Source organism: Staurois parvus, unplaced genomic scaffold (genome assembly GCF_062004578.1).
Source record: "Staurois parvus isolate SC_StPar_1 unplaced genomic scaffold, SC_StPar_1.0 ptg000562l, whole genome shotgun sequence".
Classification (NCBI taxonomy): Eukaryota; Metazoa; Chordata; class Amphibia; order Anura; family Ranidae; genus Staurois; species Staurois parvus.
In genome coordinates, this window is record NW_028318358.1 from 9484222 (window position 1) to 9510349 (window position 26128).

At 43.1% G+C, this 26128-nt stretch overlaps 1 protein-coding gene across 1 annotated transcript in view; it reads left to right on the forward strand.

Moving 5' to 3' along the window:
* The first annotated feature begins 616 nt into the window (after positions 1-616).
* Positions 617-26128, forward strand: part of AAAS (aladin WD repeat nucleoporin) — a 34364-nt gene continuing 8852 nt past the window's right edge. The window contains exons 1-12 of the mRNA XM_089691451.1: positions 617-725; positions 7732-7864; positions 8777-8904; positions 11090-11145; positions 11422-11513; positions 12121-12167; positions 12830-12928; positions 14572-14715; positions 15521-15641; positions 15720-15844; positions 15915-15975; positions 16071-16161. Coding sequence (XP_089547577.1) covers positions 7742-7864; positions 8777-8904; positions 11090-11145; positions 11422-11513; positions 12121-12167; positions 12830-12928; positions 14572-14715; positions 15521-15641; positions 15720-15844; positions 15915-15975; positions 16071-16161 — 1087 coding nt within the window. The 5' untranslated portion in view covers positions 617-725; positions 7732-7741. The remainder of the gene's footprint in view (positions 726-7731; positions 7865-8776; positions 8905-11089; positions 11146-11421; positions 11514-12120; positions 12168-12829; positions 12929-14571; positions 14716-15520; positions 15642-15719; positions 15845-15914; positions 15976-16070; positions 16162-26128) is intronic.

Sequence of the window (26128 nt, forward strand, 5' to 3'; positions counted from 1 at the left end):
AGAGAGGAGGGAAAAATGAACCAGAAAGCATCAAAACGCACCGAAAAGTGTCAAAAACGCACATGTCCCTATTTCAAGAAAAAGAGAGGGAAAAATGAACCAGAAAGCATCAAAACGCACCGAAAAGTGTCAAAAATGCACGTCCCTATTTGAAGAAAAAGAAAGGGGGGGGGGGGGGGAATGAACCAGAAAGCATCAAAACGCACCGGAGTGTGTCAAAAACGCACATTTCCCTATTCGAAGAGGGGTGAAAATTAACCAGAAAACATTAAAACCGCACATGTGGAAACGCATCTGGACTGCATTTCTATGCTGTGAACAGGCCCTAAAACAGACATTTAACCATTGCCGTGTGAAAGGGACCCCTCCACAAAGGAGTATGCAGTTTGCTCTTTGAATTTCCATTATTCAGCATCTCAGGTAAGTCTGCCCATTCCCACAATGTAACCCCACCTGTCCTTGGGACACGAGTGAGAAACCACAAAGCCTCCTGAGGTAGCCTGCCTATCACTGCACACCATAGAGTCATCTCAGCAAAGGACAGACACCCCCCTCCCATCTCTGCTTCCTTCTCCCGGAGCGCCGGCGGATGTCGTCACGGCGCAGTCACATGGCCCGGCTGTGTCCCGTCCCCGCCGGTCACATGGCACTGACGTCACCCAGCTTTAGGATTCGCCGGTCAGGCGGCGCGGGATTGTGAATTCGGTGTTGGCGCTCTCGTCCAGGTGATGTGTGACCGTCTGTAGCTGGCGGCCGCGAGCGCCTCCCCATGGCTGAGTGTGGAGCTGCCTCGCCAGGCAGTCGGTGTACTGGCGGCTTCTTATGAATGGCCGGGGGAGGGAAGCTCAGAGCGCCTGGCTGTGCTGGAGAGAGGAGCCTGAGTGCAGAGCAGGCTGAAGCCACCACTACAGTCCTAGGCCCTGGCAGGCTGCAGATTTCCTATCAATACCAGTCATTACCAGCATGCAGCCAGTGTAATTGCTCTTGTTGCTGGGGCCTCATCCCCATGAGGGGTGGTAATAACAGGCGGAATAATTCAGCATTGGTGCTGTACATGTGGCTGCATTGGTTTGTGGTGTGTCTATATTTATGGAGCATATTGTGATTGGTAGATAGAGCTGCCTGTAAAACGCTAACAGTAGAGCTTGTTCACACATAGGTGCTTCTCTGAAAAGCGATCTGTGGTGGTTGCTTTTCAGAGGGCATGTACCTGGCGGTGAGGAGGTGATGTGTTGCCCCATCACCATCTCTTTTAATCCTCAAAATGCCGCACTGCCATGTGACAACAGCTTGCAATTCACATGAATGGGTCGTGTTTGACAGTAGTGCAGCCAGCTGAAAGCGGCAAGCCCTTTCATTTTTGCCACAGCAGCCCCATGCCCCTTCTTCAGGCAGGCAGCTAGTGGGTGGAAAAACTGTGGCTAAGCTACATGATTTTGCTGCCCTGTGGACACTCTGGTGCACAGGACTGTGGCACAAATGCTTAGCAGCTGGTTGATGTGCAGTAGTTCCATGTCTAATTCCCCTTGTGAAATACAAATGATGAGATTGGGCATCCTGTGAATGTTGAAGTACAAAAGCCAGAGTTCTGGTTACAAATCTCCCATCTCTGGTGATCTGCAGGCAGCAGCATTGCTTCCCAGAGGGGCGGTAGCAACTAGCATCTGTGTGAATGAGGCCGAGCTTTTTTTGTATAGTACAGGTTAATCGCTTGCCCTCCTGAGGATTTACCCCCCTTCCTGACCAGGCCATTTTTTGTGTTACATCACTGCGTTACTTTAACTGACAATTGCGCGGTCATACAACGCTGCATCCAAATGAAATTTACATCCTTTTCCCCACAAATTGAGCTTTCTTTTGGTGGTATTTGATTGCCTGTGTGGTTTTTATTTGTTGCGCTACAAATAAAAAAATGCCGACAATTTTAAGGAAAAAAAAACTATTTTTGACTTTTTGCTATTAAACCTGTCCAGTAAAAAATGTTTTAAAAATCATAAATTTAGGCCAAAATGTATTCTGCTACAAAAAAAAATCCAATATGTGTAAATTAATTGGTTCACGTAAAAGTTAAAGCATCTACAAATGGCGGTATATATAAAGCACAGGTGAAAATAAAAGTGAAAAAGCCTAAAAACATGAATGCAGCCACCGCATCTAAGAATTATATTGCCGCTTACTGATATATAATTTGCTAGGTGTACTAGCCGATTTAGATACGCTAACAAATAGAAGCCAAACTACAGCTAACACTTTTATAAACTTTTTTTGCTTTTGGTATAAAAGCTGATCATTGTAAGCACCCCTGTCACTGTTAAATGGTTTGTCTCAACCCTCTAACTGCTACATCTGCAAAAGAGTTTGATCTTTTGAAACACAACAGACTTACTGGTCAGATTGCCAGGTGCAAATAAAAGCGAAAAAGCCTAAAAACATGAATGCAGCCACCGCATCTAAGAACTGGCAGCATTATAATGTTTGCTTTTGTGTTTAAGTGACATATCGGCTTGGATGTCACTCCACTTCCTCAAACTCAACCTTTCCAAAACTGAGCTCTTAGTATTCCCTCCAGCCCGTGCCCCCTCCCTGACTTCACCATAAATATCTATAACACCATCCTCAGTCCCTCCCCTCATGCCAGGGTACTAGGTGTAATCCTAGACTCCCATCTGTCCTTCCAGCCCCAAATCCAATCACTGTCCAAATCTTGTAGACTTCACCTCCACAACATCTCCAAGATACTCTCGTTCTTAACTCTGGAAACCACTAAGCAACTTATTCACTCCCCGGTTATCTCTTTCCTTGACTATTGTAACTCCCTCCTCATTGGCCTACCTCATCGCAGGTTATCTCCTCTTCAGTCTATCATGAATGCTGCTGCCAGACTCATCCACCTCACTAACCGTTCTGTATCTGCCACCCCTCTCTGCCAATCCCTCCACTGGCTTCCCATTGCCCAACGGATAAAATTCAAACCATTAACACTGACATATAAAGCCATCCACAACTCTGCCCCAACTTACATAACCGATCTTATCTCTAAATATCACCCAATCCGTACTCTCCGCTCCTCACAAGACCTCTTACTCTCTAGCTCCCTTATGTCCTCCTCCCATGCTCGTCTCCAAGACTTCTCCAGGGCGTCACCCGTCCTCTGCAACTCCCTATCCCAATCTATGAGACTCTCACCTACTCTACTTGCCTTTAGGCGATCACTGAAAACCCATCTCTTCAGGGAAGCCTATCCCGTCCTCTGCTAATACTGGAGTCTTCTCTTCCAACCAGTACATACCCCGCAGTTTTTACCTACTGTACCATTCACCCCTCCCTCCTAGATTGTAAGCTCCAAGGAGCAGGGCCCTCAATTCCCTCTTGTATTGAACTCTATTGTTGCTGTATTGTCTCCCACTATAATGTAAAGTGCTGAGCAAACCGTTGGCACAATATAAATCCTGTATAATAATAATACAACTTTAAGTCTCAGTAGCTGTTCTGGTGTAGGAAAGAATTTGCCAGCATGAGGATCTCTATCCAGGACCATACACAGGTTTGCTGAGCATTTTTACAAAACCCATGTCACGTTTGTGATGCTGTGGCTGGTGAGGTAGAACACTCATCTGCTTGTATATGTTGCTCTCGGTTTCTGAATCAGTGTGGTGTCCAGGGGCGGATTGACCATTTGGGCACTCGGGCATTGCCCCAGGTCTGTAGGGGGCCCAATGAGATGCCCTTGGTACCTTTCATAGGCTTTTTTGGGTGTGGTTTGAGTGTGGGCTAGGACACGGGCCCCATGATCCCCTATTGCCTGGGGGCCCCATGAGTTGTCAGTCAGTCCGTCCCTGGTGGTGTCACTCCCTCATTGCCAGAAAGGCCATGGAATGCACTAGTTTGCCAGTAGGAAAGCAATGTCTGCTTCATCCAGCTGGCGAGGGAGAGACGCATGTAAGCAGGTGAATGTTTCTTTGTCCTGCTGTGTCCTCCATAGTACTCCTACCACTGGAGAGTTCTTACCAACTGTAGAATCACAAATATGACATGGGCCTAATGGTGGACATACATGCTTTGATTTTATTATCCAGTCGATGTGCAATTTGATCAAAACAAATAAAAAACAATTGAAAAGACATAACTTCCCTTCCTATCAATTTAGATTGGGTTTAGTCACACTGAATCTGATCAGCCAGGGTGGAAAATAATAAATTGTGTTGCACTCATTGGGAGCACTGAAGAGAAGAAAAAGAAGAGGAGAAAAGAAATTGATCGTTTATCGTGGTGTGAATGGCCACCACTCCATATTCTGCCCCACTTGCTGCTCTCCATTCAAGTTTATTTAGTAGAAGTAATCCAGATAAAGCTTGCTCTTCTTGGCCTACCTTGGGTCAGAGACTTGTTTACATAGACTTCAAAGTGTACAGCAAACTTAGCCCAAAAAAATCTGCAACATTTTTAGAACATTTTAGGCAGCTTTGTTACTGCTGTACTCTGGAATTGTAATAAAATGTATCCAACAGCTCTGATCCATTAGTAAAGCAAAAATCAATGATGTTGCTACAAAGGGAAGAATCCACCATACCCAGACTTGGTGAGGTGGGATTTCAGAAACGGCAAAGTCATTCCTGTTAGTGTTTATCAGCACTTTTTGAGACTACAGTTCCCATCATGCACTGGGAATTGTGTGCACAGTGGGGGCAGGTTACAGTATGTCATTTAGACTGAAAGCTTTGGACTCCCAGGTCCTCCTACAAGAGCAAGTTAAAATGTAATTACATCACTCCTCTTTATGAATGGGGAATGTACCAAGCCAGAGGGGAATAGTGGGCATTGTGGCCACCAGTTGTAGGAGCAGAATATTAAGGGGACAGAAGGAATTCCCTGTATCAAGCATGTCTGTGTTTCTCATTGCTTGGATGGCAATTTCTGCCCTGAGTTCAGCTTGAAAGCATTTGGTAACCCTCAGACTTCAATATCCTCAACCTGAAGCTAAATGCAGCCAAAGTAACAAAAATAAACAAACATCAGCACAAGGGACACAACTTACAGTCAGTAGAATGTGTCCCTTGTGCTGATGCATTTTCAGGTGTCTCTCCTGTTAGCTGAAATCCTCCTTCCATGTCGGCCTCCACCACTGTTGCGGCAGGAGTTACTAGATCTAAAAGGCTGTCATGGACTCTCATCAAGAGAGCTCGACTTTGCCTGCCCTTTCCACTCAGCTCCTCTATTCATACAGCAGTCTCTATGAATGGAGGATGGGCGGATGATTGAAAGGTCTATGCCCTCCACTCATAGATTGTTTTTCATTTCATTCATTCTGTAAATGGAGGAACTGGGTGGGAAGGTGGGGCAAATTTGATGAGAGCCTGAGACAGCTCCTCAGTTCACCAAAAGTTTGTGTGGGTGGGGCATAGAGGGAGGAGGATTTCAATTAACAGGAATCTGCACAAGGGACACATCCTACTGACGGTAAGTTATGTCCCTTGTGCTGATTTGTGTGCACTTTTATTTTGGCTGTACTTAGGTGTTAAACACAAGTCAAAACAATGGGTGCTACTTTAAAGGACAAGTTCGCCTTTACACATGTTTCACAAAAATGTCCCTGCGCATGACAGTGTCCTTAATATATTAGAATATTGTGCTCTGTTCCCCAAACAAATTGCCATCTCTTCAGCCATCTGGCAGATGGCAGGACACACAGCCCCGGAATTCTATGAATAAGGTCTCATGGCCTCCCTTACCACCTCCACACACAAAGCTGATTTCCTTTATTTAAAATGCTGTGACAGTGTGGATTGCTCGTGTGTGCGTGGAGAGCAAGGCCGCAAGTCATGGATTTCTGGGGCCACATATCTGGCACTGGGTGTATCATGCCATCTGCAGGACAAACTGAGGAGGCCGTGGATTTCAGCAACTTGAAGAGATGTCCATTTATTTAGAAATGGAGAACATCATTTTAACATATTGGGCACACTCTGGTACATGGGGACCTGTTTGAATATATGTGTGTAAAGAGGATTCAAGCAGTGCTGGAGCTTACTGAAGCCTGCTAGCAGTTGTTTAAAGTGACAGCCATCTACATATGTGTTTAACATCCTCAAACTGGATGGTAATGGTGCTTTACCAGTGCTGTTTGAGGCATCCTGAAAGTTTTTCAAAGACCCAAAGGGGTTGTTCATGTCCTGCATGGCACACTGTCCTCACTGCTATAGGGGGTTAAAAATATTGATGAACATATTCCTTATTTCTGTGTAATCCTGACAGCACAATATTATGGGTCTGTATTCTGCCGTGAGTTCAAGCAGGAGGTGAGGTGGCCTTACAACTTGAAACCTCTGCATTCATGGGGAGAAAACAAGGAACAAAAATAATATTTCTACTCAGATCTGTTTTAATCAGAATCAGTTGATTCTTGCGGTTGGAATCATGGGTAGTTTTGGAGAGCTGCAGCTGGGATGCCTGTACAAACCAATGACAGGCACTGCAGCAATATGCATGTATCCGTATATCCAGCAGTTACCTGTGTCTAGGGACAGATGACCACCCCTGGACGCAATGGGGTTTATTTACTAAAGCTGGAGAGTCCAAAATCAGACTCCCTTCTGCATAGAAACCAATCAGCTTCTAACCTCAGCTTGTTCAATGAAGCTTTGGCAATGAAACCTGGAAGCTGATTGGTTTCTATGCAGAAGGGAGTCTGATTTTGGACTCTCCAGCTTTAGTAAATAAACCCCAATCTGTCTGCATCCTATTAAGAATGAATCTGTGTGTCTGTTTGGATGCAAATCATATGTTCTTCAGATGAATACAAATAGCCTTCAACAGTTATGTAGGAGTTGCTGCAACACAACTTCTATGTTTGTAAAGACCATTGAAGTACCCATGCTGATCAATGAAAACTATATGAGTTATATAACTATCATGAATACTGCTGCCAGACTCATCCACCTTACTAACCGTTCCATATCTGCCAATCCCTCCACTGGCTTCCCATTGCCCAGCGGATAAAATTCAAAACACTAGCAATAACGTATAAAGCCAGTTATAACTCTGCCCCAAATTACATCACCGATCTTGTCTCTAAATATCACCCAAACCGTACTCTCCGCTCCTCGCAAGACCTCCTCTCTAGCTTCCTTGTCTCCTCCTCCCATGCTCGTCTCCAGGACTTCTCCAGAGCTTCCCCCATCCTCTGGAACTCTCTACCCCAATTTATCAGACTATCGCCTACTCTGCTCACTTTTAGGCGATCTCTGAAAACCTATCTCTTCAGGGAAGCCTATCCTGCCCTCAGCTAATACTGGAATCTTCTACTCTTCCAACCAGTCCACCCCCCACAGTTACCTTTTGTACCACTAGCCCCTCCCTCCTAGATTGTAAGCTCCAAGGAGCAGGGACCTCAAATCCCTCTTGTATTGAACTGTATTGTTGCTGTATTGTCTCCCTTTATATTGTAGAGCGCTGAGCAAACTGTTGGCGCTATATAAATCCTGTATAATAATAATATGAGCTGTGTGTGCATCAGAAAAAAAATATTTTTTGCTGAGCACATTGTATAATTTTATAGCCATTACAAGAATGATGGAAAAATCTCAGCATCACCAGATTTGTTTACTTTTAGTGCAGTGAGACCCTTTGATGTTATAGTGTTAACAGGTTTTAGTACATCGCTTCAGTATTGTTCCCAGACATTCTAAAGGATTGCAACTATGTGTTTAATAATATTTGTCTTGTTATTTGCAGATCCAGCAAAATGTGTTCTTTGAATTTGTTCCCTGCACCTCTTGCTCGTGGAGATATGATGCTGTATGAACACAACAATAAAATGATGCCATGGCATACAAGTAGCAGCCCACCCTCTTCATTTAATATTTCTGTAAGTGACTGCGCAAGAGAAATAATATAATGAAAACAATTTAAGCTGGACACCTCCAATGTACTGTGTGGCTACTCTTTGTGAAATAAATTGTGAATTGAAGGAAGCAGGCCAGAGCATCAACGTGAAAGCTGAGCTATAGTAGAGAGTGGGTTTGGTTTTGGGGATCCTGTGGGCTACAGTTGCTAATGGTGTTTGCTCCAGACAACATAAATCCTATTAGTGTAGTAATTGTTTATTGCAGGTAGTTCTATCATTACAGACAACTGGTTGCTCTGATATCTGTAAGCATGCAGCTGTTGGTCTGTTAATGCAAAATAATACATTACAGCACCATTAATTGAGGTTTGGGTTCACCAAGAAGTCACAACTGCAAGATTATTTCTGACATTTCTCTCTGCCTACAGTACAGTATGCATGATTTTTAACTATAGACAGAAAATACACAAATTGAGCAGCTCTGTAATAGACATCAATAAATGTATTTTTTAAATGCAAGCAATGTAAGTACCTGAATCTGACCTGATATCAGCTTCTCGTAGTGCCTTTATAGTATGAGAGGGAGAAGCAGTACAAGGATTCAGTCGGTTTAAGTGCTGACATGAAGCGTGCTAATAGGATAAGAAAGCAGAGTGACAGAGGATTAACCTCATCACTGTGCTGCTTCTCCTTTTGCTGTCTAGTCACAGGCTGGAGGTAGATCCACAACAACCTGGGTTTAGAGGAGATGGGTTGAATAATGCTGATCAGACCGAGAAAAAAAGTAATGCAGGTAAAATATCAGGAATAAAGCTGAAAATTGCAACAAAAGCTAGTTTTGTTATTTTCTTTTTAATGGGATATATATTTATATATAGTTATTATGCTGTTCATTTTCCCTCAGAAACAACCACTATGTTCTTGTCTTTGTAGCTGGTAAATGTTCTAGAAATTACAATTCCTCTGGATTTAGTGAAGGTTCCGGGCAGAATGGAAATGAGCAGCAAAGCTGCTTTTATTCATCATAAGGAGAGTGTGTGGAAGAGATGTTTGAATTCATGGTAAGTGACCTAGCCAAACGTGGATTATTATTTTTAAGGCTAGGTTCACACTATTGCATTTGTTATGGCACACATTTGCTCAAGGAAAATGTCCCCATCCCTTTTGTGAAACCAAAGCTGCATAGTAACTGCGTGGTGCTTTGGCTCCATGTGGTTCATCACATTTCTGTGTAAACACACCACTTTTTCCAAAGCATGAGGGTGCCATTAAAAATTAATGGAACCCCCACCATGCATCTGCTAAACTGCAGTTGCCTTGGAATCCGGAAACACTTGCTATTTACATGCATTTCCGCACCTGCAATAGTGTGAACCTAGCCTAAGGCCATGTCTCTGTTAGCTATTGTCTACATTACACTTGTGAGTACTTTTAGGAGACTTAACCAGTTGCAGACTCTGGATGTGTTAGCAATGCCCCAAAAAAATCTCAATATTGTATTCAATGCGTGTGTATCACATCCAATCCTGCTGCCAGGACCTCCCTTGTCCCAGTACTCGGCAATTCAGCTCTGATTAAAGTGGTAGTAAACTCTTTGATAAAAAAAAAAGTTTCCTGCTGCAAGGTAATATAATATGCTAGTATGCATTGCATACTAGTACATTATGAAAGACTTACCTTAGAAAGAAGCTCCCCAATGGCACTTTGTCACCCTTGCAGGAGGCTTCCATCTTCACCCGGTCTTCCTTCTATGATTTCAGGCTGCAGCTGCTTGAATGGCCGAACCGCCGGTAACGTCACTCCTGCGCATGCGTTCGGAATTTCAGCCACGGCACACAGCGCTGAATCATGCATGCATCATCTGCTGCTCCGTAGAATATCTCCTAAACGGTGAACATTTAGGAAATATTCATTTTACCTACAGGTAAGCTTACCTATAGGTAAGCATATATGAGGTGACTTTACAACCACTTTAATCAAAGTGGCATTGCCTGAGTACACAGAGAAAGTTCTGACAGTTGGAGCTGTCAAAGAAAAGCAGTCTGGCAATGTTTATGGACAACATTGCTCAACCATGAATACAGAAACATACAAAGAAACAATGTTTCATTTTGTACCATTCTGTTCATATACAGATCAAAGGGATGAACTTGGAACTGCAGACAAAGTCAATTAAAACAATCTGAAAAGAAAAGTTTTGCATTTTTAAAATTTTTTTTTAATTTATCAATTCTTCTGTTTAACCCCTTATTAACCTTTTAGTTTTCTCTAATCAGCCCTAATTAAAGATAAGTTCACCTTTGGAACATGTTGCATATTCCACACGTTTTGTAGGGTGTAACATGTTCCCATAGCCGCAGCCGCTCCCCTCCTTCTGTCCACCCTTACAGCCGCATCACTGATTCACAGTGCTCTGTGAATCAGTACCTACAAATCCCGACAACCTTAGCGGCTGTGGGCTTTTAAATTTTTTTTTTTAGTTTCTATTTTATTAACTAATCGTACGTAAACTTTTTTTATTTTAATATTTTTTACACCTTTAGTAACCGGTCACACCGCTGCGATTTAAAATCGCTTGATTTGTGTGCAATTTCTGAAGAGTTCATTTGCTAATTGTGAAGATTTTCAACGATTTCTTGCAATTTGCAGTGTGATTTCCATTATATTCTATGTATGTGAAATCGCACCAAAACTGCAGAAAAAGAACTAATTTAGAAATTGCGATGTAGCAAATCGCAAATGTTAAGACACTGACATTCAAATTCATTAGATGCGATTTCAGGTGCAATTTCAATTCCCAAATCGCACCTGAAATTGCACTGGTATGACCGGGCACTAAAAGGATAAGTTCACCTTTATACAAAAGGGGATGTATGGGCAAGCAGATATATTGACAGGAAAACTCCATTAACTACCAGGACATTCCACAGGTCTGTGGTAGTTAATTGAGAACTACAAGCCAACTTGAAGTTTCTCATTCACACAACACAGTGAATGAGTGGTGCAGCCGGGCTGGCAGAGCTTTACATGGCCTCGTTTTTTAAAAATTTTACACCTAGTAAGGGTGGAGAAAGATCTTCCACTAGCTGTCAAAGCGGTGGCCGGTCTGATCATAACATGTTACACCCTGAATAAGATAATTTTTATATCAGCATGTAGAGCTTTCTTTAGGGAAAGGCCCACTTTAAGTGCGAAAGTGACATGCCTTTTCTTTATAATCATTATGTTTTATATATCCCTTTCCAGGAAGCAAATGGGTCTTGCTGGAATGCTTGAGGAGATATCTAACTCAGAAGGAGAAGGTAAGATCCTTGTCACAAAACAGTTTTTTCTTTCTAGAGGGAAGACTAGGTTCCTTATTTGCATGCTTGTTCTGGGTCAGTGAGTCAAAATGCCAGATAACTAGACTGTAGAAGTGGGGGTCATCAATGGCAGCCTTCATTATTCTCTGCTCTTAGGAATATTCTGTATGTTTATGAAACAAAAAAAATGTACTTCTAACAACTGTGTAGGTTTTGCAGGTTAGTTGGCATCTACCTCTGTTATGTTTCTATTTTTTTCTTTTTTTTTTTTTACAGTGCCCCAATGTTTGTGTCGTGTGTCTTGCTGCTGTCTTGCTTTATGTCGCTGGTTTTCCTCTTTCCATGGGTCACTGTTCCCACACCTGTCAGTAAGTCACCATATTGTGAATATTCCGCTTTTTAAGATATAGAAAACAGAAGGTCCATCTAAGTAGACAATGTTTGGGAAGAGGGGGCTATATTTTGACACAAAGAAATCTAGTAAGCACTAGCAGCCTGAAAAGGTGCTGTATTCCTGCAGGATTTTCATAGAACAGCATGCTTAAGGTGCTTGTCACAGCTAAAGGATTGGGCTCCTTTTTTGTTTCTTTAGGGAGGAAGTGCATTCCAATGATTACTTATAAGAAAAGAAAATAATTTCTAACCCAAATACTAAAATACAATATAATTATAACCTTTTTACAGAACAGTCAAAGTTAAAAATGGAAAAGCTTTTCATACCTTTCCCACTGGCCTTTGCAACTCCCATAAATTATAAAGATTTAGTTTTAATAAACCGAATGTATGGCTTCTGTCTACATATGTAATGTATTGTAAAATCAGTAATCCGCTGATTGGGGTCAAGCATCAGTGCTTCATGATAATGATTTCACACCTGTGAAAAGTATTGATGGTGGGATCAGCGCCAGGATTTGGTATGTTATGATTTCCAAAACATTAAATGGTTGTTCTAAATTACCTTTTATGTGTCCACAGATGAAAAGTGAAGATCTAACAGCAGAATTCTCCCAAGGTCGTTACTGGTACGTATATAGGTGCTTGTTCCCCATTCATGTACCTGTCAGTCTGGCATGGAGGATGGAGAGGCTATTTTTAACACTCCTTTGGTGTGCTCCCTCCCTGACCACTGCGTCCACCACACTGACTGAAGCTTGGCAAAGGAGTTTTTTAGCAGGGGTGGGCAAAGCCTAAAGTGGTAGTAGTTCGGACTACCTGAATTTGTTGCCTGTGTAATGTTACTGAAACTGGCACAATTGCTTGCCATAATTAAATGCTGGTCGATCTTTAGAGACCTCTTGCAAGGAAAGTGGAATTGGAGCGTTATTGAATTCCCCAGATTGTGCCCAACAACGCTTGCTTTTTATTGAAGCCCACAGGACTGTTATGCTTTTGCCTCCTTTGTGACTTCAATGTGACAGTAGTGACAATTCGAAGTGCAGGTTCTATATACCTGTAATATGTATTTTCTACATGCTCCTTTTGCATAACTGTAATAGCTACACGTGACATGCTTCAAATATGTAGCAGTCTGAGACGGGCATATTGATCATTATACTTGGTGCTGTCCAAAATGACAGAGGATTGCAGCATCCAGTACAAAGGGTTGTTGCTGTTGGGACCAGAAGTATTCATTGTGCCTTGATTTTGACAAATTTGGTTACTCATTGCTTGTTCTGTCTTCTAGGACCACTTGTTCGCTCAGAACTTTAGCTTGGCATCCACACACAAACAAGTTTGCTTTGGCTCTCGTAGATGACTCCATTCGAATATATGCAACAGGAAGGTAAGGAATACAGTGAAAGATGGAGGAAATAGGACTTTAGTCATTGAAGAATTCTGGTGATTGAAAGGGATCATTTGTTTTTTTGTAATGTAGTGCTTTGAGGCCTTGTTTAATCTCCAAACTGTTCAAATGTTTTCCTGATTTTTAAAGCTGTGATAAACCCAACAACAATTTAAAATATTGCAGCATATGCATCATTGAATGGAATGGCTGCGCTTGGTTTTCTTTTTTTTATTTTAATATTTTTACACCTTTAGTCACCGGTCACACCGGTGCGATTTAAAATCACTTGATTAGTGTGCAATTTCAGGTGCAATTTCTGAAGAATTCATTTGCTAATTGTGAAGATTTTCAACGATTTCTTGCAATTTGCAGTGTGATTTCCATTATATTCTATGTATGTGAAATTGCACCAAAACTGCAGAAAAAGAACTAATTTAGAAATCGCGATGTAGCAAATCGCAAATGTTAAGACACTGACATTCACATTCATTAGATGCGATTTCAGGTGCAATTTCAATTCCCAAATCGCACCTGAAATTGCACTGGTATGACCGGCACTAAAAGGATAAGTTCACCTTTATACAAAACGGGATGTATGGGCAAGCAGATATATTGACAGGAAAACTCCATTAACTACCATGACATTCCACAGGTCTGTGGTAGTTAATTGAGAACTACAAGCCAACTTGTAGTTTCTCATTCACAGAACACAGTGAATGAGTGGTGCAGCCGGGTGGGCAGAGCCCTACATGGCCTCTTTTTTTAAAAATTTTTTCCCCTTTTGCGGTAAACATTTTACATAAATCAAACCTGACAACTGTAAGCCCCTGTGGTGTTAAATGATTGGCTGAACTCTCTAAATGTCAATTCATTTGCCACACAGCTTGAGTTGTTAAGGGGAGGTGAAAGCTAACAGACTTACTGGGAGGATAAACAGGTGAAAATAAAGGGGGGGGGGATAAAAAGCAAAAATAAAACAACAACCACATCTAAGAATTAGTAAGCTGCAATTTATTACATTTTTGTTGCTGCACACCAGGACTAGGACATGACCCTGGCTGCTTTCTGCAGCAGATCCTATAAAGGAGACCTCACCAGTCATGGACATGTACCTCTAGTCCTCACTGTAAGCCTGCCATCCCATGTTGTATATGTATAAATGTTTAAAACTTTTGTTCCTACTGTCCACTGTAATTAAAGTGGAACTTGTTAAATAAAAATTTGTGAACAGGCATGATTTTGAATGCAGAAGGCACTTGCTATGTCTCATCTGCATTAAAGTATTCTTGCCTGCTTGTTCACACTGTACAATGAGCTGTGCACTCAGTTTAGTGTACAATTTCTGCATCTGCTTTGCTAATTGGAACCATTACTGAAAACAAGGCAGTATGATATATCCTATACCTTTCCATTCAGCTTTAACCTCACATATTGTACACTGCTCTGTCCACCATAAAGGTTGATGAACCTGAAGTGCTGCAAAGAGAAGCAGAAGCTGTGCACAGTGGGAGCACAAAGTGCTTGGTATCCTGGCTTGTAATATGATCTTTGATGCTTATACCTTATGTATATAATGATGAACCTTGTATCCAGAATAATATACTATGTTGTCATTTTTGTGACTCCTTCTTATGTTTAAGCTCAGTCACACCAATATTAAAGCATCGCCTACAGAAGGATGTGGCCAGCATGGCATGGAAGCCTTTGTGTGCATCTATATTAGCTGTAGCCTGTCAGAGCTGTGTAATTGTGTGGCATGTAGACCCAACCTCCTTATCAACAAGGTAACCACCTAATCACACTAAAATCAATGAGTATTACTTACTGATTACAGCCTATGTGTACATTATTAGAAATGAGCCACTGTGAATTACTTAGGCTTCTTGTCTGTTTATGAAGTAAAGAGAATATATGAAACTAGAGACATCACTGACATATGTTTACTGCTTTCACTCTTTGATTATATTGCTTTTACGTATCAGGATTTTGTATACCACATAGGATCATCCCATGATCAGTGCTTCTATCTGAACTTCTTTGATATGTGAAAATTAATCTTTCATAGTGGTCTGTGTGATGTGCAGTTTTCTTGTGAGTGAATTTGAAATTTATATTGTCTACATCTTCACTTTTCTCCACTTGTATGATTTACACAGACTAAATAAAATTACCCCCCAAACACTTTACCAAGATGCAGCACAGTTGTGTGAGTGGTGTTGTAGGGCTGGGTCTGAGTGCAAGCAGAGCCACTAAGGGGTTTATTTACTAAACCTGGTTGACTCAGAATCTTGTCCACTTCTGCATAAAAACCAATCAGCTTCCAGGTTTTATTGCTGAAGCTTAACTGAACATGCTGAGGTTAGAAGCTGATTGGCTACCATGCACAGGTGCCCAAGATTCTGAGTCAACCAGGTTTAGTAAATAAACCCCTAAGTGTCTACCTTTGTTTGAGGGGCCAACTAGTGGTTCTGTTACAGATCCTATCTTCACCATATAGTTTTTGTCAGGGTATCTCATTGAGGGCTGTAACTGTGTAATGTTTCCTTGGATGTTTTTTAAAAGCTTCATTGTTCTCTAAAAATCCATTAGGCCTTCTTCTGGCTGCTCACAGATCCTTTCACACCCAGGTCACAGTCCAGTCACTAGTGTTTGTTGGTCTCCTAAAGGTGGGGTGTTGCTGTCTTCATCTCCTGTGGACACTGCCATGTTGGTGAGTAGTAAAATATGACTCAATTTAGTATAGTATATGTGATATATATAATTTATTATATGTGTGTCTTAACCATAGGTGTGGGATGTGTCTACTGAGACCTGTGTACCACTTCAGAGAGTTGGAGGAGGAGGTGTTACATTCTTGTCTTGGTCTCCTGATGGCAGCAAGGTGCTTTCTGCTACACCATCTCCTGTGTTCAGGTAAGGGGACATATTCTGAAGTTCTTGGTATGTTGCCATTGATTAGAATTACAGTGCTATTTTCTTACAGAGTATGGGAGACCCAGATGTGGACATGTGAGCGATGGCCAACACTCAAAGGCCGTTGTCAAGTACGTTTTCTAAAGCTCAGCATATTTTTCGCTTTCATTGTTCACTTGTTTTGATATTTGGCTCATTGTTTCTCTTGTCTCTCCCTAACCCTTAGACTGGCTGCTGGAGCCCAGATGGAAGTCGCCTACTGTTTGCAGTGCAGGGAGAGTCTGTAATATACAGTCTGTCCTTCACTGCTCCGGAAGGTAAAGTGTTTTACAAGTTTTAAAGATTGCTTTTGTCCATGTTTATGTATGAGCTGGAAATGTTAGAAACTTAAAATATAGCTATGGCAAAATTTCTTTTTTTTTTTTGGATAGAGTAGAGAGGGATTAGAATACATGCCAGTTTTTATTACTTACTGTCTGTGTCCCTGTTAAAGAGGTTCACCCTCTCTATTTGTCTGCTTACCATTATCTTTGAAAGTAAAAGAAAATACCAAATTTTGGGTTATCCCAAGAAAAGTAAAAGATGGGAATTCTTCCAATGTGGACACTACAGTAGTTATGGTGACCTGGGGGTCCCCAAGGAATTCCCTTAATTTGCAGGGATTTTCTCACTTTCTGTTTAGCTATGGGACAGGAAGTAAAGGAAAATCTTTGCAATGGGATAAAGATAACAAAAAAAACAAAAAAAAGACCCTGACAAGGGTTTTAACCCTCCCCTGTTCTATCCAAAGTGAAATAAAAAAGTTTTGCCTATAGTTCTACTTTAAAGTGGAATGCCAGGAAAAAAATCTTTTTAGAAAGTACACAAGTGAAGTGAATTACATCTATGCTAGGGTGGTAGCGCTGCTTGCTTTTGCAGAAATTTGTTTGATTTGTGCTGGATATTACATATTGCACAATTCTTCTGGTGCTACAACTGATAGTTTTGTTTATGGTACAGTGAAAGTAGGCATTGTTCACTCTCCCCCTCCTTTCCCCACATCCATTCACACATGGGCTTGTTTCTTTTCACAGAATACAAGGCATTCTGTAAAGGGACAAGGTGAAATCCTGTCACTTACCTGCCCCCCTTGTCCATTCACAGAATGCCTTTTTGTTCAGGTTCTACATTTCAATTTCTCTTTAACCAATTTGCTGCAAGAGCCATATTTGCATTTCTTCCACATATATTAATTAGGCCTAAATTGTACTTAAAACCTCCCTCCCCCAAAACATATCTGAAAGCAGAGACCCTGTAGAATAAAATTGTTGCAATTTTTTTGTTACACCATTAGTTTAACTTTTTATTAAAACATACGTTCATAAAAATACATTCAATGTATTTTTAGTGCATACAAACACAATATATTACCCATTTTCTGGTAAAATATAAATTACATGGTTGATTATCGTAAAAGGATACCAGACATGTCAAGCCTCAAAATTGTGAATCGGTAAAGAATCACAGTACCCACAATTGTCCACAAGCAATGCTTTAAAAGCTATTAAAGTCCAACTGGAGAACTTCAAAATGATCCCTTGCTTAACCACTTCTCGCCCGTCTTTTATTTTGCAATAGGCCAGGTGGAAAGTGGTTGAGTGAAGAGATCAGTTTCCTTGTTCCGGGTGGATGTCCTATGACGTCGTTCTGGAATGCTCCAGGGAGTGAAGGATCAGGTAAATTAAAGTGCAGAACTTTCCCTTAGACTAAACAATCATTTAACCCTTGCATTGCAGGTGCAGCTCCACTGCAAGGATAACTTTTTAAGTTTTCTGCAGTTTGGCTTTAGTTGTAAATTATGCCCCTAAGATTATGGATCTCACTCCAGCGTGTGCATCGATACCCAATGTGTGAGGTGCAATTGTTGGCTTCATATGTGAACTCATCCAAAGCGCACTTGTGTACATGTTGGGATGGAGGCTTCTTCAATTTTGGGGGGCTTTTTTTTAAACTTTAAATTTACAATTTTTATTTCAACTTGCGTATTGCTATCATAATGCTCACAAGCCCCCTATGTGATAGCAGAATACAAGTGACAGGTTCTTTTTAAGAATATATCGAGCATATCCTAGACCCTTAATATCACACCTGCACTCCTTTGAAGCCGAACAAGCACAGATTTGCTTGATTACCTTTCTCCCTGGCTTCTCTAGCAGCTCTAAACCCGGTAGGTGATCAGACCTTGTCCCTTCCAGGTTTATTCTGGCTCGGGGCTGCCTTCATTCTGTCTGCTGACACCCACCATGGATGTCACTTCTGCGTTCATTCTAGCTTGGGGCTGCCTCCACTCTCTCTGATGACACCCACCATAGAAGTCCTGGGCACTCAGGAAAGATGGGTAAGCCCAGGATATATAGCTGGTGGGGTTGAAAGATCAGCATATTACCAAACGCGTGGAATAGTTTCCACAAGAAAGGGAAATGAGAAAATGCGAATAGGGAATTTGTGTATATGTTGCTGCCGACGTATGACATACATTGGTGACAGTGAAAGGGTTAAAGAGTGATTGCTGAGCTGTTGGCACATAGGAAATGTAACACATTCTAAGGTCAAGTGAATTTAAAAACTCAAGAACTTGTTGATATTGGCTGAAATAGGGGAAAGAGAAGCAGAGACAGACTGGGAACAAGTTACAAAATGCCCAGCTCCTTCAAGGTAAACTTATTAAACTTAAAATAAGTCCTACATGGCCAGTCAGCAAATATTTGATGGCACGCTTTTATTTTGTCAGAATAGCAGTGATTTCACATCACTCACCTCCTCAGCTTGAGGGGCCTTTAAAAGATGATTTGCAAGATGTAGAAAGTGTTAATCTAGTCATTTTATTTGCATTCTGAAAACATGTAAAAAATTCAGTAGTTTGTCATAACTGGGGTTGTTTTAGACAACTGTTTTGAGCATTAGATATTTTCCCAGTATTTTCCTTAAATAGCATATCTTAACGGGTTACTCCGCTTTTGTTGAAAAAACGAATCCCCCTCTGGGTGATTAATTTACATTGCCGGGGTTTTAACAAACTTTCTTGCAGATTTCTACCTCTTTCTGCTCTGAAGGAAAAGCTGTTTGTTCTTCTATATCTTTTGGTTACATATTCTGAATTGGAGTGACATTTTCTTTGTGTTCTTGCAGTGTTTTATTGAGTGGCAGGGTCTGCATTCCTGAAGAAGTGATTAACTCTTTAGGAGTATCTCTTCAAAACCTACATTTCTGTTGCAGAGGATGCCTAAAATCTGACTTTTATCTTAGTGTAGACTTCTGAGTTGCCATATTGCATAACATTTCACAGAAAATGACAGCACTGCATATTAATAACTTTTAATTACAAAATGGCGTGCGTGTGTTTTTTATTTAATCTTTATTTAGTGAAGAAACAGTACAAAGAAATTTAGGTAGATGTGTCTCGTCTCATTCAGTGTGTAAAGAAAGGATCATGACCAACAAAACAAGCTCAAGTTTTACAGTACCACTGACGTTCAAGTACACAGTAAACATATACAGAATAAGGACTAGCTGCATAATAAACTGACCTGAGACAAATGGTACAAAACAAACAAAAACATCCAGGATAGTCATTGTTAACCACTTGAGCCCCAGAGGATTTACCCCCCTTAATGACCAGGCCTTTTTTTGCTGTTTGGCGCTGCACTAATTCAAATGATAATTGCGTGGTCATGCAATGCTATACCCAAACAAAATTTACGTCCTTTTTTTCACACAAATAGAGCTTTCTTTTGGTGGTATTTGATCACCTGTGCGCTTTTTATTTTTTGCGCTATAAACAAAAAAACCACAAAAATTTTGAAAAAAACAATATTTTCTACTTTCAGCTATAAAAAATATATCGTAAACTCAAAGTTAGTCATAAATTTAAGCCAAAATGTATTCTGCTACATGTTTTTGGTAAAAAAAATCCCAATAAGTGTATATTGATTGCTTTGTGTGAAAGTTATAGCGTCTACAAACTATGGTATAGATACTGTAATTTATGTCTTTTTTTGCTATACAGCGCTGCACTAACTCAAATGATAATTGCGCGGTCATGCAATGCTGCACCCAAACGAAAATTACGTCCTTTTTTTCACACAAATAGAGCTTTCTTTTGGTGGTATTTGATCACCTGTGCGCTTTTTATTTTTTGCGCTATAAACAAAAAAACCACAAAAATTTTGAAAAAAAACAATATTTTCTACTTTCAGCTATAAAAAATATATCGTAAACTCAAAGTTAGTCATAAATTTAAGCCAAAATGTATTCTGCTACATGTTTTTGGTAAAAAAAATCCCGTGCATTAGCGGGCAAACTGGCGCTATCTAGGAGGGGCGCTAACACTATCGGAAGTCACCAGTGACACTAATACAGTGATCAGTAAAAATCTGTTCACTGTAATCAATGACACTGGTGACAGGGCAGTGAAGGGGTTAACTGGGGGGGGTGATCAAGGGGTTAAACGGGATTACTGGTGTACTGGCGGGCAATCTGGCGCTATCTGGGAGGGGCGCTAACTCTATCGGAAGTCGCCAGCGACACTGATACAGTGATCAGTAAAAATCGGTTCACTGATCAGTGACACTGGTGACAGGGCAGTGAATGGGTTAACTGGGGGGGGGGAGATTAAGGGGTTAAATGGGATTACTGGTGTACTAGCGGGCAATCTGGCGCTATCTGGGAGGGGCGCTAACACTATCGGAAGTCGCCAGCGACACTGATACAGTGATCAGTAAAAATTGGTTCACTGATCAGTGACACTGGTGACAGGGCAGTGAAGGGGTTAACTGGGGGGGGGGGGTGATCAAGGGGTTAAACGGGATTACTGGTGTACTGGCGGGCAATCTGGCGCTATCTTGGAGGGGCGCTAACTCTATCGGAAGTCGCCAGCGACACTGATACAGTGATCAGTAAAAATTGGTTCACTGATCAGTGACACTGGTGACAGGGCAGTGAAGGGGTTAACTGGGGGGGGGGGGGGGCGATCAAGGGATTAAACGGGATTACTGGTGTACTGGCGGGCAAACTGGCGCTATCTGGGAGGGGCGCTAACTCTATCGGAAGTCGCCAGCGACACTGATACAGTGATCAGTAAAAATTGGTTCACTGATCAGTGACACTGGGTGACAGGGCAGTGAAGGGGTTAACTGGAGGGGGGGGGCGATCAAGGGGTTAAACGGGATTACTGGTGTACTGGCGGGCAAACTGGCGCTATCTGGGAGGGGCGCTAACTCTATCGGAAGTCGCCAGCGACACTGATACAGTGATCAGTAAAAATTGGTTCACTGATCAGTGACACTGGGTGACAGGCAGTGAAGGGTTTAACTGGAGGGGGGGGGGGGCGATCAAGGGGTTAAACGGGATTACTGGTGTACTGGCGGGCAATCTGGCGCTATCTTGGAGGGGCGCTAACTCTATCGGAAGTCGCCAGCGACACTGATACAGTGATCTGTAAAAATTGGTTCACTGATCAGTGACACTGGGTGACAGGGCAGTGAAGGGGTTAACTGGAGGGGGGGGGGGGCGATCAAGGGGTTAAACGGGATTACTGGTGTACTGGCGGGCAATCTGGCGCTATCTGGGAGGGGCGCTAACTCTATCGGAAGTCGCCAGCGACACTGATCAGTAAAAATCGCTTCACTGATCAGTAACACTGGTGACAGGGCAGTGAAGGGTTAACTGGAGGGGGGGGGGGGCGATCAGGGGGTTAAATGTGTCCTAGAGTGTTCTAACTGTAGTGTAGTGCTTGTGTACTCACTTTTTGGATGTCTTCTTCTCTGTCTGGAACGGAATGTGTCCAGGCAGAGAAGAATGACATCATATCCTGCCCTGTGTATGTCAACACAGGACAGGATAGGACAGGGACCGATCATGTGATTTCAGCCAGAAATCACTGGCTGAAATCTAATGATTGATCCCTCCTGGATCAAATAGTGTCACCCGCGGGTCGGCGGGAGCGCGCGCGCGCGCGCGCCCCCTGCCGGCGAAAGTGTCGGGAGCGCGGAACCCGTTTTTAAACGTGGTTTTGCGCTCCACTGCCGCCCTGCACACGTATATACACAGTGGCAGGGCGGCAAGCGGTTAAGTCATGTTGCAATTCGTAAACATGTCAACCACATCTAGGTTGCGGGCTGGAGTAAAAAGAGAATGTCAGTAGGCAAAAAGAAAAGGAAACCCCACCTACCGCCAAGTAAAGGATACAGCGACGGGAGGGGAAGATCAGGGTTGTTGATGCGCCTGGACAAGTTGTTTTGAAGGTGGGATCCGCAAGTACTAGCAAGGCTACGTCTAGGCTGGAGGAGGGTGCAAGCGATCCGGAGGGGTATTGCTTTCAGGATGCCCAGGTAGAGTCAAAGTGGTCCTGAGTACCCTTATATGTGGTGATCTCTGTCACCTTCCCAATCCAATCTCCTCGGCTGGGGGTACAAGAACTCTTGCAGTGGGCAGGAACAAGGCATTTTGCGGCATTGAGGAGGTGAGAGAGAGCTGGGTTTGTAGCGAGAAAAAGGTATGCTGGGGGTGTGAAGCAAAAAGTGTTTAGGAGAAAGGGGGAGATCTGTGTCCAAAATCTGCGCTATATGGTTCCGGATGTCCACCCAGAAAGGTGAGAGCACAGGGCAATCTCACCAAATGTGGAGGAATGTACCTCTCTGTCCACAGCCTCTCCAGCAGCAGTCAGAAATGGATGGGTACACAGTACTATCTACAATCTATCATCAATTTGTAATTATTCTCCTGAGTCTTGGTGTCAATAGAGCTGGAATGCGTCAACCGATATAAGTGTTGCAGCTGCTCATCAGTAAACTCAACACTGGAGGTCTCCTTCCCATTCCGTGATCTATATCGGCATAGGATCGAAGGTAGCCGAGGCAAGTAGTTTATAGAGGACTAAGATAATATGTGGGATGGGGTCCCTGAGTTAGGTAGGTGAAAAAGGAATGGCAGAGCTGGTGGCGTTTCCAGAAATCTAAAGGGAAGCCACCAAAACGCTCCCTAAGAGAGGCAAGTGAGGCCACGTTACCTCCCTCCATGAAATGAGACAAACTAACGTCCCCATTCTTCACCCATGGTCCGAAATAGGAAAGCTGTTCCCCAGGGGGAGCCATGGGAAACCCCCTACTGGTGCCAGTGGTGTAATAGGGGGGCCAATGAGAGGGACCTATTCAACCTATCCCAGACCTCAGGGACATGGGTAGTCAATGGAGAAGCCCAATCTGAGAAACCCCTAGTTCCTGATGGGGACCCAAGGTGCTTGGGACAAGTTATGGCCCGCTATAGTTTTTTTCAAGGGAGACCCAAAGCTTAGTGGAAACCTGAAACATCCAGTTGAGGATCCGCTGAAGTGCACCTGCCCTATAATAAAGTTGTATGTTGGGTATGCACAGGCTTCTCATCCGCTTAAACCGTTTCAGTATATTCCAGGCCAGTCATGGTCTCTTGCCACCCCAAACAAAGTAAAGAGGAGATGAAGCTCAAGGAAAAAGCGTTTAGGCTGGGAAACAGGTACCATCTGCAGAAAGAAAAGTATATGGGGCAAAATGGTAATTTTTATGATATTGATCAGACCTATCAAGGTAAAAGTCGCCCTGTCCCATGCCTGTAAGTCACGGCAAATCTTGCCTAGTAAGGGGGCATAATTAGAGGCAAAGAGGGAATCCCGTGTGATCAGTGAGGTGGATACCTTAATATGTTAGAAGGTTGGGTGTCCAAGTGAATGAAAACGCACCCTTCAGAAGCAAGGTTTGGAGGTGTGGTTATTGGTAGGATTTTTGACTTCGCGTAATTTATCTTGAATTTGGCTGTAAGCACTTATTTCCTTCAGCAGGTTTGGCAGTGAGACAGTGGGGTCAATGACATGAAAAAGGATATCCTCTGCGTAGGCCGAGAGTTTGTATTCTGTTGAGCCTACCAGAACTCCCCTGATGTTTTGGTTAGCTAGGATTGTCTGGAGTAAGGGTTCCAAGACCAGAGCAATCAGGAGAGAGGAAAGAGGGCATCCCTGTCTCATGCCATTCCTGATGCGGAACACCATATAAAGGGACCCATTAACCCGGACTTGTGCAGTTGGAAGTATAAAGCGCGGCAACCCAGCTTAACATATGGGAACCTAGGCCCAGTCTCTCCAAGACAGCCCTAAGAAAGTCCCAATCCACCTGATCGAATGCTTTCTTAGCGTCAATAGAAACAATTGGATAAGGAGGGACATAATCATGCGTACGTGCCCAGTGTACAAGCTGGAGTGCCCTTATGGCGTTGTCCCTAGCTTCAGGTCTCACAATAAATCCTGTTTGGTCAGGATGAATTATGGAGGGAAGGAGATGTTTCAGCTGGTTGGCGAGGATTTTAGAAAAAAATCTTTAAATTGGTGTTAAGCAGGGAAACTGGGTGATAGTTCTGAGAAAGGGTATAGTCCTTCCCTTCTTTGAGGAGTATAATGATGTGTGCTAGTAAGGCACCTGGAAGAATGTAATCCTGGGAAGCAAGGGAGTTAAAGTACCTGCACATATGGGGCGGGAGCAGTGGGAATAACTTCATATAGTAAGCTTTAGTGAAGCAGTCAGGCCCTAGGCTTTGCCCATTTAGCAGGGACTTCACAGTTGCTAATAGTTCCTCAGGGGAAATTGTTCCAATTCCGCCCGTTCGGAAGGTTAGGGTGGGGAGTCCCGAAGAGTAGTAGGTGGAAGCGCGGCATTTATAAAGCACCCTCGCAAGCATCCTTCCACACTTTTTACCGTGCTCATAATAATGGTGTGCGATGTAACGAAGTTGGCGGCAGATACGTCGGTCTAAGAGCTTAGAGAAGAGCTTGCATAGTTCCGTCAGGAGCCATTGAGTGTCGGCGTCAGCCGTTTGCTCGTGCTGCAGCTCTGCCTTTTGTAAAGCAGTAAAGGACTCGATGGAAGTCTGCCTGTCTCTCCTCCTTAAGCCTGGAGCCCTGAGCAATGAGAGAACCACATATAACCGCCTTATGGCCCTCCCAAAGAACACCATCACACATCCCCAGTGTTATTCTCCGGAAAATAATGCGTCAGAGTGTCCAAGGTTTTCATTTAGCTGACACAACCAGGCTCTGGCTGCAGAGTGGGGCAGTAGAAGGGAAGCAGATGGCATTCCCTCAGTGACCCCCGGATGGGGCAGGCGGTGGGTTCCTGGACAAAGGGCATTTGCGGCCTTTGGATCTTGCAGGTAGCCAAGGCGGGGGAGCCGGCTATGCGGAGAACATCCAAGAGGGGATGAGATTTCTCTGAATATGCCTTGGAGAGTGGGAACAATATCCTTTAACGCCATTGCCTCTGGCAACCCATGAATACAAATATTGGAACAGTGGCTGCGGTTCTCATAATCATTAAATTGGCAAAGGAGTGCCCCGTCTGATCTTGCGCTGCACATTTGTCTTTAAGTGACGATAGTGCTAGGATGGTTCCCTCAAATTTTGGCTCCAAGATGTGCAGTGTCTGACTTCAACTGTACAATGTCTTGTTTAAGAGCTTTCGCCACTCTCCAAGCAAAGCGCTCTACTCTCTGGTGAGGAGATACGATAAGTGTTGCTTCAGGTCTTGATTCCCTGCTATGTCATAAATGTCAGAGCTCTGATCTTGAGAGGTCACTGAAGGGGAGAGGCTGGATGGGGGGGGGGGGGGTGTTACTCACCAACTGAGGAGGTGCAATCGGCAATACTCCTGGGGGTAGAGAATACTGGGCTGCAGTTGTAGTATCCCCAAGCTCTGGCCCCATCTTGGAGGCCTCTCCCTTCATCCGCCCGCTCTCTCCGCGGCCTCTTCCTTTGTTCACCCATTCTATCCAAAGAAAGAATTTATGAAGTCCTGGCCAGGAGTAGAAGTTCCCCGAGGCTGGGAGGAGGCAGTGGGACATCGCAGGTGTGCTGAATTAGCTGTGGGAACTCTTGTAGCAGGCTTAAGAAGCAGCGGTGTGTGAGGAGCTCTAGTACCCTCTTCCTCACTCCTCCATGCCCAAACCACACCCCATGAAGTTACCTTTTAATTGTAAATCGCAGGACACAGAGGTGTTCATATGCATGACTACTTGGGCTATCTTCAGGTGATTGGACACTGGCCAAAAATGGCATAAATGCCCGATCAGGCATAGTTACTTCCCCAGCGCAGCTAAGCCTCAGTTTTTTTTGCTAGTGTTCTTAGCTTATGGACATTCTACCTTGTGTCTCTCTGAAGATCTTTTAGTGGACTTTGTTCTCATTGCTCTTGGACGGTTCCTGGAGTCGGTGGGCCTTATCACATCATC